This window comes from Bos mutus, chromosome 18 (assembly GCF_027580195.1).
Source record: "Bos mutus isolate GX-2022 chromosome 18, NWIPB_WYAK_1.1, whole genome shotgun sequence".
In the NCBI taxonomy this organism is placed as follows: domain Eukaryota; kingdom Metazoa; phylum Chordata; class Mammalia; order Artiodactyla; family Bovidae; genus Bos; species Bos mutus.
The window spans coordinates 7,374,198-7,386,781 of record NC_091634.1 but is presented as its reverse complement, the minus strand read 5'-3'; the positions used below and the strand labels follow the sequence as shown (position 1 = coordinate 7,386,781).

Genomic DNA, 12,584 nt, shown 5'->3' with positions numbered 1-12,584 from the left:
TGTGAAAAGCCGACTCATTGGAAAAGACTGGGTAAGACTGCTGGGTAAGACTGGGTAAATGCTGGGTAAGACTAAGGGCAGGAGGAGAAGGAGGCGACAGCAGATTAAATGTCTATAAGGAAAATTGACGAATTTGTTGTGGGTGAAGTTGGCCAGTCTTTTTATTTATTGCTCACGTTCCTAGCTAAAAATGATCATGGTTTTCTGGGTCTGTTTCTGCGTCAGTAAATAGGGCACAATAGAATCTCACTCGCAGGTTTGTGGTGAGAAATTAGGGATGGGGAAAGGAAAGCACGGAGCTAGGGGCCTTGGACTTCCACGGGCGTTCTATAAATATTAATAGTTAAGAAATATTAGTAAAAATTAATGAATATATTACCTTTGCTATTATTATCCTCTCTCTCCCTCTGAACAGTTCCTAAGGGTACGCGGCTTTCTGAACAAAAGAGGGGTAAGTTCAAAGGCTCGAAGTTGAATGGAAAAGAAAGCGCCTCTCCTTGTGTCACATGGCTAGTCTCTAGGGAAGACGACTCTCGAAGTGTTTTTGGTCCATCCCTGTTAGGCGGAGCCTTCGGTGGGTTCTTCCAATGGGGATGCTAGAATTAAATATCCTTTGGGACTGACAGGGCGCACAGGCGCCGTGGCCAATGAGGAGCGGCGTAAGAGCAATGGAGGCGGGGAATCGGGCCACGCCCCCCGGAGCGCCGGGCATCTGGTCCTTAACTCCCGCCGGGAAAAGGTAGGGACATTTGGGACTCCGGGTTGCGGCGATGGCGCTTCGCTGGGGCATCGTGTCGGCTGGCCTTATCTCCAGCGACTTCACGACGATGCTGCGGATGCTGCCTCGCTCTGAGCACCAGGTCCTCCCTCTCTCCAGAGACCTGGGGAAGAGTGGGCGGGGGGTCTGAGGGAGGAGGAAACTAGGCTTCTGGACTTCCGAGCCCCACAAGGCCGTGAAACAACCTCAAAATCCGTATCGCTCTTTTCTCACCTCTGTCTTTTTAACACGAATTACGCGAGGTTTGGGAGAGTCTTGATCTGATTTGTTGTGTAAGGGAGACATTTAAATATTAGGGAGTTTAATAATCGGGGTTGAATAATCGTCTGCCTCAGATCTCTTTTTCCCAAACCCAGGTGTCCAGCCCCCGGTCACCTCATCCCCCAGGACCGCATCCCCCGTCCCCCGTTATGGGAGTTATCAATTTCTCCATCCCCACGGAGGCCTTCTCCATCACCTCACTCCCATCTACCCGTCTTCCTTACCTGCCCCAGCCCCTCCAGTCTGACTCAGATGTCCCTCTAGGTAGTGGCGGTAGCGGCCCGTGACCTGAGCCGGGCGAAGGAGTTTGCTAAGAAACACGACATCCCCAAGGCCTATGGATCCTATGAGGAACTGGCCAAGGACCCCGACGTGGGTGAGTGGCCCGGGCGGCGGAGGGGGAGAGGGGGCGTCACCGGGGGTGCTGCCTTCAGGCTGCTCCGTAGAAGAAGCGAGGCTCTGCGCGATAAGCCAATCCCTCTGGGCGCCCGAAAGGACTCTGGGCTGGGAGACGGGACGATAGGATCCGGTTTCGTCTGAAATTATCTGTCCGGCATGAAATAAAGAGTAGGGGCCACACCTCCGCGGTAAAGGCAGGGCTTGAATTTCTGAGCGAGACCTTTCAGGTTTTAAATACGACCCGTGTGGCTCGGGCTTCTGCGTTCCAGAGGAGCCTGGATGGAGAGGCAGGGCAGCGTAGTTGGACAACAGCCTGGCTCTGGAGTCAGATTGGCTGAGTGGGCATTTTCCCCTCTTCTGCTTGCCCTTCTCAGGTTCCTCATTTTTGAAACGGGCAAAATAATAATCCTACTTCTTGGTGGTGTTGTGAGGACTAAGTGAGTGAATACGATAATTTCAGAAGACTGGAAATAATCTGAAGGAAATAGAGTGATAGTAGAGAATGGTTTTATTGTTTAGTCGCTAAGTAGTGACCAACCCTTTTGTGACCCTGCCAGGCTCCTCTGTCCATGGGATTCTCCAGGAAGGAATACTGGAGTGGGTTGCCATTCCTTCTCCAGGAGCTCTTCCTGACCCAAGGATCGAACCTGAGTTGCCTGCATTGGCAGGCGGATTCTTTGCCTCTAAGCCATCAGGGAAGCCCTTCAGTTCAGTTCAGTCGTTCAGTCCTGTCCGACTCTGTGACCCCATGGACTGCAGCATGCCAGGTTTCTCTGTCCATCGCCAACTCCCAAAGCTTACTCAAACTCATGTCCATTGAGTTGGTGATGCCATCCAACCACCTCATCCTCTGTGGTCCCCTTCTCCTCCTGCCTTCAGTCTTTCAATCAGCATCAGGGTCTTTTCCAATGAGTCAGTTCTTTGCATCAGGTGGCCAAAATATTGGAGTTTCAGCTTCAGCATCAGTCTTTCCAATGAATATTCAGGACTAATTTCCTTTAGGATGGACTGGTTGGAGCTCCTTGCTGTCCAAGGGACTCTCAAGAGTCTTCTCCAACACCACAGTTCAAAAGCATCCATTCTTCGGGACTCAGCTTTCTTTACGGTCCAACTCTCACATCCATACATGACTACTGGAAAAACCATAGCTTTGACTAGATGGACGTTTGTTGGTGAAGTAATGTCTCTGCTTTTTAATATGCCATCTAGGTTGGTCATAACTTTTCTTCCAAGGAGCAAGCATCTTTTAATTTCATGGCTGCAGTCACCATCTGCAGTGATTTTGAATCTCCCCAAAATAAAGTCTGTCACTATTTCCAGTGTTTCCCCATTTTCCATGAACTGATGGGACTGGATGCCATGACCTTAGTTTTCTGAATGTTGAGTTTTAAGCCAACTTTTTAACTTTCCTCTTTCACTTTCATCAAGAGGCTCTTTAGTTCTTTGCTTTCTGCCATAAGTGTGGTGTCATCTGCATATCTGAGGTTATTGATATTTCTCCCTGCAATCTTGATTCCAGCTTGTGCTTCATCCAGTCCAGAATTTCTCGTGATGTACTCTGCATATAAGTTAAATAAGCAGGGTGACAATATACAGCCTTGACATACTCCTTTCCCAATTTGGAACCAGTCTGTTGGTCCATGTCGAGTTCTAACTGTTATTTCTTGACCTGCATACAGATTTCTCAAGAGGCAGGTCAGGTGGTCTGGTATTCCCAGCTCTTTAAGAATTTTCCAGTTTGTTGTGATCCATACAATCAAAGGCTTTGGCTTAGTCAATAAAGCAGAAGCCCTTAGCACCGTCCAAATGGGAAGCTAGAGTTTGACCACTGCGGTAGGACTTCCTACCTGCTTGGAGGAACACAGGCTCCAGGAAGCTTGGGGGCGGGGCCTCTAAACGGTGGGCGGTGCCGGAGGTCTCAGTGGGTGGGGCTATTGATCTCTACCTTTCTCCTCCCGCCATAGAGGTGGCCTACATTGGCACCCAGCACCCCCAGCACAAGGCCGCAGTGTTACTCTGCCTGACAGCGGGCAAGGCTGTGTTGTGCGAAAAGCCCATGGGTGTGAACGCCGCGGAAGTGCGCGAAATGGTTGCTGAGGCCCGATCCCGAGGCCTCTTCTTTATGGAGGTGAGGGTGGAGGGCCCTTCCAATATCCCACATTAGAGCTACTTGCTATGGCTAAACGTGATTGTCGGTCAACAGTTTTGGAGGAACACAAGGGTGGATTGCCAAGAGTTAAGATGACTACAAAATGAACCAGGGTCCTTGCGTTTGTCGGGATGCCGTTGAGCTATGTCAGGGAATCTACTAGCAACATCTCCCCATGGGTGGGAGCCATTGCTTTTGGCCCTTAGCAAACACGGCCGCCTGAAGGATTGTGCGTCAGCGTCTCCAAAAAAAGATGCCGATAGTGAAAGGAGCACAAAAACCGCAATGGGCTTAGTTTGGGTGGATTTACAAAGTTAGAGATCCGAAGTAGCAAGGAACCCCCTACCAAACCTCAATGTCAAACTGCCTTTGTTTTTACCCTTATCAGACTTGGCTACCTATAGGGACCTCTGACATCTTGCAAATTGCCAGTAATTAAAATGGCCACCAACACCAATGGCTAATGCCAGAAGTTAAGATGGCCACCACATGACACCATCCGCCCCACCACCACCCCAAGCTTTTTTCATGTTAAGAAGTATTATGGTTCTTTTTCCTTTTTGGCCACACCAAGAGGCATGTGGAACTTTCCTGAATAGGGATGGAACCTGTGCCCACTTTGGAAGCCCAGTGTCTTAACTGCTGGACCACCACCAGGGAAGTCTGAGTATTATGGTTTTTAAACATTTTGCTGTAGGTTCTGCCAGTAGTCACAATAGCTCTTACTTCCCCATGTTCTGTCTAGTTATCATACGCTCAGTATTGCTGAGCCTCCTAGACTGCAAAGTTCTATGTGCCCAAGAAGTAGTCGAGATAGCAGTGCCAAAATTCTGTGAATTTATTATTTCTTCATTTTTATTGGCACCTAATGTGTACCAGATTCAATCCTAGGAACTGGGGATTCATAACATACAAGACAGAGGCTCAGTTTTCAAGGAGCTCAAGATCACTTTAGGTCATGGAAAAGGGGTAACCCCAATGTCCATGGACATGGGCTTTTGTGGACATAGGACTGAGCTGTTCATGGAGCACAGACACCCTGTCCCAACTTGGGTGATGATCAAGGAGGTTTCTTGTGGGTAGAGGCCAGAGAGGGAAAACAGAGTTAAGACTTAAAACAAGAATTTGCAGATTTCATTTCATTAGTATGAAATTTTGGAGAAGGCAATGGCACCCCACTCCAGTACTCTTGCCTGGAAAATCCCATGGACAGAGGAGCCTGGTAGGCTGCAGACCATGGGGTCGCGAAGTGTCGGACACGACTGAGCGACTTCACTTTCACTTTTCCCTTTCATGCACTGGAGAAGGAAATGGCAACCCACTCCAGTGTTCTTGCCTGGAGAATCCCAGGGACGGGGGAGCCTGGTGGGCCACCATCTATGGGGTCGCACAGAGTCGGACACGACTGAAGCGACTTAGCAGCAGCAGCAGCAGTATGAAATTTATCTTGGACAGGTCAAGATTTCTGGCTTTAGAGTCAGAGGACTCTAGATTCCAGTTGCCCAGTTCCTAGCTCTGTGACCCTGGGCAAATAATTTGATTCAACTGAGCCTTAGTTTTCTGATTTAAAAAATGGACATAATGATAGCTATCTGGCAGAGATGTTGGGAGAACTCATTATGCACAGCATGTACATATTGTCTTGCTCATAATATATACCCAACAAATGCAAGCTGACGTTAGGCAATGGGGAGCAACAGAAGGGGACTGGGCAGGGGTGAGACAGGGTCAGCTCTTAGAGAAGGAAAGATCCCTCTGGGCCATGTGGGGATTGGACTGGAGCGGAGAGACTGGGTGTGTTAATTTGCCATGGCTCCTATAATAAAGTGCTACTAACGGACCAGGTGGCTAAAACAACAGAGATTTCTTTTCCCATATTTCTGGGGAGTTCTTTGGTGGCCTAGTGGTTAGGATTCTGGGCTTTCACTACAGTGGCCTGGGTTTAAAACTGTGATCCTGCAAGCCTCATGGTGAAGCCCCCCCCAAAAAAATAATAAAATTTTTTAGAAATAAAAAATAAATAAAAATTTTAAAAATAAATATTTTCTCATACTCTGGAGGCTAGAGAAGTCAAGGTGTCAGCAGGGTTGGCTCCTCCTGAGGCTTTTCTCTGTGACTTGCAGATGGCAGCCTCCTCCCTGTGTCTACACATGGTCTTCCCTCTGGGCAGAGTTGTGTCCTAACTTCCTCTTCTTCTAAGGACACCAGTCCTATTGGATGAGGGCCCACCTTAATGACCTCATTTTCACTTAATTACCTCCTTAAAAAACCCCACCTCCAGGAACTTCCCTGGCAGTCCTGTGATCAAGACACCATGCTTCCAATGTAGGGGGCGCATGTTTAATCCCTGGTCAAGGAAATAAGATCCTACATGCCACGAGATGTGGCAAAACACACACACACACACACACATATACACACACCAAATACTTCACATTAGGGGGTTCTGGGGAGGGGTTGGGCCTCAACATGAATTTGGTGGGGAGACAATTCAGCCCGTGACATTGGGGGACTGGTGTAATGGTTCAGATAAGGAAGGACAAGGCCGGCCTTGGGGCTGCAGGACTGGAGAGGAGAGAAGGTGGCAGAGAGGGTCAGGCTAGACACAGCCTGGGGACTGCCAGGCTGTGGAAGGAAGACAGAGGGGCCTTGTTTGGGGAGCGGTGGGTACCCACTCAAGACTGAGTCCTCGAAGAGAGAAAAACTGGTTAACTTTTGGGTCCTGATCATTTTCCTTCTCTTCCTGCATCCTGCTTTCTTCCCTCTGTGGTCTGCAGGCCATCTGGACCCGGTTCTTCCCTGCTGTAGAGGCTCTGAGGTCTGTCCTGGCCCAGGGAACTCTGGGGGACCTTCGGGTGGTTCGGGCAGAATTTGGGAAGAATCTCACCCACGTACACCGGGCCACAGACTGGGCCCAGGCGGGAGGTGGCTTGTTAGACCTTGGCATCTACTGCCTCCAGTTCATCTCCATGGTCTTCGGTGGGCAGAAGCCAGAGAAGATTTCAGCTGTGGGAAGGCGCCATGAAACAGGTACGGTCTATCCTGGACTTGGTTGGTTGGCTGGTCAGGTCACTAAGTTGTGTCCAATTCTGCAAGCCCATGGACCGTAATATGCCAGGTTCCTCTGTCTATGGGATTCTCCAGGCAAGGAATACTGGAGTGGATTGCCACTTCCTTCTTCAGGGGATCTTCCTGGACCAGGGATCGAACCTGTGTCTCCTGCAATGGCAGGTGGGTTCTTTACCACTGAGCCACCAGGGAATATCCTGGACTAATAGGAGTGGATCCTCTCTTACTGGGAGCAGTGAACTGGGGATAAGTCTCCTCCCTGATGAGTATCAGGTTAGACAGCTAGAGAAACTTCCCACATGAAGCCACCCAAGCTACCCCTAGCCTGGGCCCAGAGTTGAGAATGTGAGCAGGGTCTGTGCTGGGACTTTGCTGTGTGATGTTGGCCAAGGGACACAACATCTCTGAGTCTTAATCAGTTACCAACTAGTTACCTAATTAGTTTTAATTAAGTAAAATGTCAATAATAGAGTTATCATAAGGAGTTAATGAAGTAATTTTTGAAGCAAATGGTAAGCAGTTATTGAATATAAACAATTATTATTTTTTGCATTTGTCTCAGTTAGCCTTTGCTGCATAACAAACTACCCTAGAACTTAGCGACCTTAAATAACAATCATTTATTAGCTTGTGATCCTGTGGGTCGGCAATTTGGGCTGGGCTCAGCTTGAGTGGTTCTTCTGCTAGTCTTAGTCGTGTAGCTGCAGTTGGCGGGCTGTCCCACTGGAGCTGGATGCTCCAGGATGGCCTCACTATGTCTTGCAGGTGTTCGTCATTCTATGGGGAGCCTTGGTTCTCCTTCACATGGCCTCTCCTGCTGGCTAACTCAGGTTCATTCATATAGTGGTCTCAGAGTTCCAGGTGGAGCAACAGGAAGGTGGACCTCAGCATGCAAACACTTTTCAGACCTTTGCTTCTACCATATTTGCCACTGTTCCATGGCCCAACATCAGCTCAGATTTCAGAGGTGGGCAAATAGACTTTACCTCCTGATGGAAGAAGCTACTGCAAAGAGGCGCTCATAGAGGAACAAGAGGAATTGCTGTGGCCATCTTTGCAAACTGCAGAAAGCAATGAATAGCCAGGAAATTAGTACTTGAGAGGAAGGTCACTCTTTAGAAAAACTGTCTCCGTCTAACATCTGGCTAGTTCCTAGGCTAAATAGTAGTTATAAAAACAGATCCTGTTTACTAAGTGCTACCTTAATAGATATTAAGGTTATTATAGATTATAACTTTAGGGTTATTATAGATATGACCTTTCTGATATATTAAAGTTGTCTCCATTTTACATATTAGGAAACTGAAGTGCAGAGAGGGGTAGTGATTTATCCAGGGTCACACAGCAGACCTGGGATAAGAACTTGGGCTTAAAAGAGAGCTGAGTCAGGGGACTTGCCTAGCAGTCCAGCGGTTGGGACTCTGCATTTCCACTGCAGGGGCCTACAGGTTTGATTTCTGGTCAGATAATTAGGCTCCCCCATGCCACATGGTGGAACTAGGATCCCAAGTTCCAAAAAGAGAGAGGCCTGAGTCAGTAGACTCCTCCATCTGTGGCCTGCCTGATGTGGAACCAGGCTAGTACTTTACCTGCTGTGTTTAATTTTTAACAATAAGTGCTTATATATCACTTATTGTCATCTAAATAGTCTTCTAAGTACATTGTGCATTTTATAGCACTTAATGTAATACCTGAAATGGCCTTATGAGGCAAATTCTCTTATTATCCCCATTTCAGAGATCAGGTAACTGATTCTCACAAACCTATACAACAGGTATTTACAATGGAGGAAACTGAGGCTTAGAGAGGTAAAGTCTCTCTCTCTTTACTTTTTTAGCATATTTTTATTTATTTATTTAGATTACATCTTTACTGTGATATAATTCACATACCATACAATTTATTCATTGAAAGTATATAATTAAAAAAATAAAAAAAAGAAAGTATATAATTTTGTGGCTTTAGTATAGTCACAGAGTTGTGCATTTATCACTATAATCAATTTTTAAATTAATTTTTATTGAAGTATAGGTGATTTTATGGGATTTTCTAGGTGGCTCTAGTGGTAAAGAACCTGCCTGCCAGTGCAGGAGACAGAAGAGATGTGGGTTCGACCCCTGGGTCAGGAAGATCCCCTGGGGGAGGACATGGCAATCCACTGCAGTATTCTTGCCTAGATAATCCCATGGACAGAGAAGCCTGCCAGACTACAGTCACAAAGAGTTCGACACAATCAAAGCAACTTAGCACACACGTGCATGCATCATACAGCAAATGTAGCATGGAGACATAGTCGATTTACAATATTGTGTTAGTTTCAGGTATATAGCAAAGTGATTCAGTTATGCATATACTATAGCCACTCTTTTTAGATTCTTTTCCCATATAGGTTATTGCACAGTATTGAGTGGAGTTCCCTCTGCTATCTGGTAGATTCATATTAGTTACCTATTTTATGTAGTGTGTATATGTCGATCCCAATCTCTCCCACTTTATCTCTCCTGAAGTGTAATCAATTCTAGAATATTTTCATTACTCAAAAAAACAAAAACAAAAACCACCAATTTTCCCAGGCCCCTGAGCCCTAACCAACCACAAATCTGCTTTGTGGTTCTATGGATTTGCCAAATATTATTCTTGCCTGGAAAATTCCAAGGACAGAGGCGCTCGTCACGCTACAGTCCACGAGAGTCACAAAGTGTCAGACACGACTGAGTACATGAAGCCAGACATTTCATATAAATGGAATCCTGCAACGTGTGACTTTTGTGTCTGGCTTCTTTCATTTGACATGTTTTCAGGGTTCATCCATGTGGTAGGACATATCACTACTTCTGGCTTCAGTCATATTAAAGATGAAATCTCAGGACTTCCTTGGTGGTCCAGTGGCTAAGACTCTGCGCTCCCAGTGCAGGGGGCCGGGGTTCAATCCCTGGTCAGGAAACTGGATTTCCGTATGAGGCATCTAAAAATTTCACATGCTGCAACTTAAAAGAGCCCACATGCTGCAACTAAGACTCAGTGCAACCAAATAAATACTTACAATTTAGGGAAAAAAAGATACCTTGCCCAAAGTTCTTCAGACGGGACTTTTTTTTTTGGTTGTGCTGGGGCCTCACTGCTGCTCAGGCTTTCCCTGGTGGCAGCGACTGGGGCTACTCTGTACTCACAGTGTGGGTTTCCTGTTGCGGTGGCTTCACTTGTGGAGCACTGGCTCCAGGACACGCAATAGCTTCAGCACGTGGTTCAGCAGTTGTGGCACACGGGCTCAGTTGCGTCGCAGCTTGTGCGGTTTTCCCAGACCAGGGATCGAATCTGTTTCTCCTGCATTGGCAGGCGGACTCTACCAATGAGCCTCCAGGGAAGCACTCAGGCAGGATGTGAGGCCAGGCTTGCCCTTGTCCTGTGCCTTCCCCAGGTGTGGACGACACTGTCACTGTGATACTCCAGTACCCAGGAGGGGTCCACGGCAGCTTCACCTGCAGCATCTCTGCCCAGCTCTCCAACACGGTGTCCGTGAGTGGTACCAAGGGCATGGCCCAGGTGAGGCACGGTTGGCTGAGCTGGGATGGCTCCAAGTACTGGGAACCAGGGCCCTTAGCGAGAGGAATAGGCCAGTCGTGTCTGTTGGAGATGGATGGGGACTGAACGTACCTCTTCCCACACCATTGATAAGAAATTCATCCTCAGCTACTAGGCCATGGGATGGAGTTTGGACCTCCAGGCTCCTTCCTGAGGGTGAACCCATTGGTCTGTCAAAAGTCCTTAGTCCTTTCTTGGGAGAAACCAGTTCTTAGTCACCACCCTCTGAGAGCAGCTATAACCTTTGGAATTGCACTCAGGACAGAATACAGGCATTATCAAATGGCAGCTTCATGGGGCTTCCTGGAGCCATGTTGCTAGAAAGAAATTCTATTCTCAGCAGAAGAATTTGTACCTTGCCCCAAACTGGAACTGCAGAATCTGCCCCAGCTGTATCTCTGTATTTCCATTTTGACTTAGACTTGGGTATGGGAATAATTTAGGCTTCCCCAGGGGCTAAAACAAAATGGATAAGCAGGTGATGGGTTGTCTCTGCTCCTCCTTGCAAAGGGGGATTCCACAGAGGCAATGATAATCTGTCTTCACGGCCTGAGCACAGGGTTACAGAAAGGTTTGTTCCTGGGGAAATGAACAGACAAGACAGTCTTGTACTGTGGCAATCCTGATGCTAAGAAATAATCCTCCAGCAACCAGGGCAGGGCTAGGTTGGGTGGGGACCCAAACCCTTCCTGAGGATGGCAGGTGATAGGTGCTTAACTGACAAGAGAGAGCTCCTGAGCAGCCCTGTTGGTGAGGGTGGTGGGACCACCTCTTATCTCTTCTCTCAGCTCCTCGACCCCTGCTGGAGCCCAACAGAGCTGGTGGTGAAGGGGGAGCATAAGGAGTTCCCACTGCCTCCAGCCCCAGGCAAGGAGTTCAATTTTACAAATGGAATGGGCATGAGTTATGAGGCCAAGCATGTCCGGGAATGCCTGCAGAAAGGTAAGCATGTGGAGAACAGGGGTGGGAGGGCGGGAGGGTAGCAGGGCAAGCCTGGTAGTGGAGGTGGGTATCCTCTCTACTCATCCACTCAAGCAACTGTTTAGAACTACATCTCCCAGGACCTCCTGTGGCATCCATATGTTAGAACCATGAATTAGTGTGCCTCATGGGATTCTGGGAATTGTAGTTCTTTTGGTCTTGGGGGATATGAGTAGGAGGGTATCCCTAACTGCACTCTCCCCCAGGCCTGAAGGAAAGTCCTGTGATTCCTCTGGTGGAAAGTGAGCTCCTGGCTGACATCCTTGAGGAGGTGAGGAAGGCCATTGGAATCACCTTCCCCCAAGACAAACACTGATGTATGCCCTGAACAAATAAAGACATGCTGGGAATTCTTTGGCTGTCCAGTGGTCAGGACTCGGCACTGTCACTTCTGGGGCCTGGGTTCAATCCCTGGTCAGAGAACTAAGATCCTGTAAGCCTCAGGGCATGGCAAAGTAAATACAAAAATTAAATAAAATAAATAATAAAGTTGTGTTTCCACAGAGATCTTGGCAGTGGTGGTTTGATAGGAGCTGGAGAGAGCCCACCATCAAAGAGGTCACTAGAGCATAAATTGGTTGGAAGGATGAGAGTGGGGGAAGGTGGGGTCAGGACCGTATTTCCCACAAGCTCCTGGAACAGACATGTGTGGGAAGATCCACAGTTTGCCTGCCTCGGCCTGTGTGACCTTGGCTGGGGAATAGTGTATGGGTAGAAGGCGTCCCTAACTGCACCCTCCCTAGCCTCTCTCTTTGTCTCGTCATCAGGAAATGGGAGATACCACACTAAACACCTTCTGGTGAGGATTAAATGGGCCCTAGCACACAGTAGGTTCTCTGTAGATGTTAGCCAATGGCCCTTCACTTTGAGGTCAGGCCTCCAGAAGCTCCAGGCTCCCATTAAGGTATAGAGAATCACGGGACTTCCCTGGTGGTCCAGTGGCCAAGATACCATGCTCCCAATGCAGGGGGCCTGGGTTCAATCCCTGGTCAGGGAACTAGATCCCAAATGCCGCAACTAAGAGTTCATATGTAGCAACTAAAGATTTTGCATGCCACAATGAAGATCAAAGATCTCAAGTTCCAAAACTAAGACATGGCACAGCCCAATAAACGAATAAGTAAAATATTCAAAACAAGGGGCTTTGCTGGTGGTCCAGTGGTAAGACTTCACCTTTCAATGCAGGGGTTCTGGGTTCGATCCTCAATTGCGGAGCTAAGATCCCACATGCCTCACGGCCAAAACAAACAAACAACAATAAAAACATAAAACAGAAGCAATATTGTAATAAATCCAGTAAAGACTTTAAAAATGGTCCACATCAAAAAAATAATCTTTACAATCAAAACAAAACAAACCTTTGCT

At 47.7% G+C, this 12,584-nt stretch overlaps 1 protein-coding gene across 1 annotated transcript; it reads left to right on the top strand.

Moving 5' to 3' along the window:
* The first annotated feature begins 704 nt into the window (after positions 1–704).
* On the top strand, positions 705–11,724 carry DHDH (dihydrodiol dehydrogenase). Its single transcript, XM_005895374.3, has 7 exons — positions 705–860; positions 1,304–1,415; positions 3,403–3,566; positions 6,365–6,617; positions 10,075–10,199; positions 11,027–11,180; positions 11,426–11,724. Exons 1-7 carry the CDS (start codon positions 771–773, stop codon positions 11,533–11,535), a joined length of 1,008 nt encoding a protein of 335 aa, XP_005895436.1. The 5' UTR covers positions 705–770; the 3' UTR covers positions 11,536–11,724.
* Positions 11,725–12,584: the final 860 nt, after the last annotated feature.

Bases quoted from the DNA above. Each gene is read 5' to 3' on its own strand.
- DHDH (XM_005895374.3), top strand. From the start codon at position 771: ATGGCGCTTCGCTGGGGCATCGTGTCGGCTGGCCTTATCTCCAGCGAC. The intron at 861-1,303 runs GTCCTCCCTCTC...ATGTCCCTCTAG, and splicing joins TGCCTCGCTCTGAGCACCAG to GTAGTGGCGGTAGCGGCCCG. The intron at 6,618-10,074 runs GTACGGTCTATC...TGCCTTCCCCAG, and splicing joins GGGAAGGCGCCATGAAACAG to GTGTGGACGACACTGTCACT.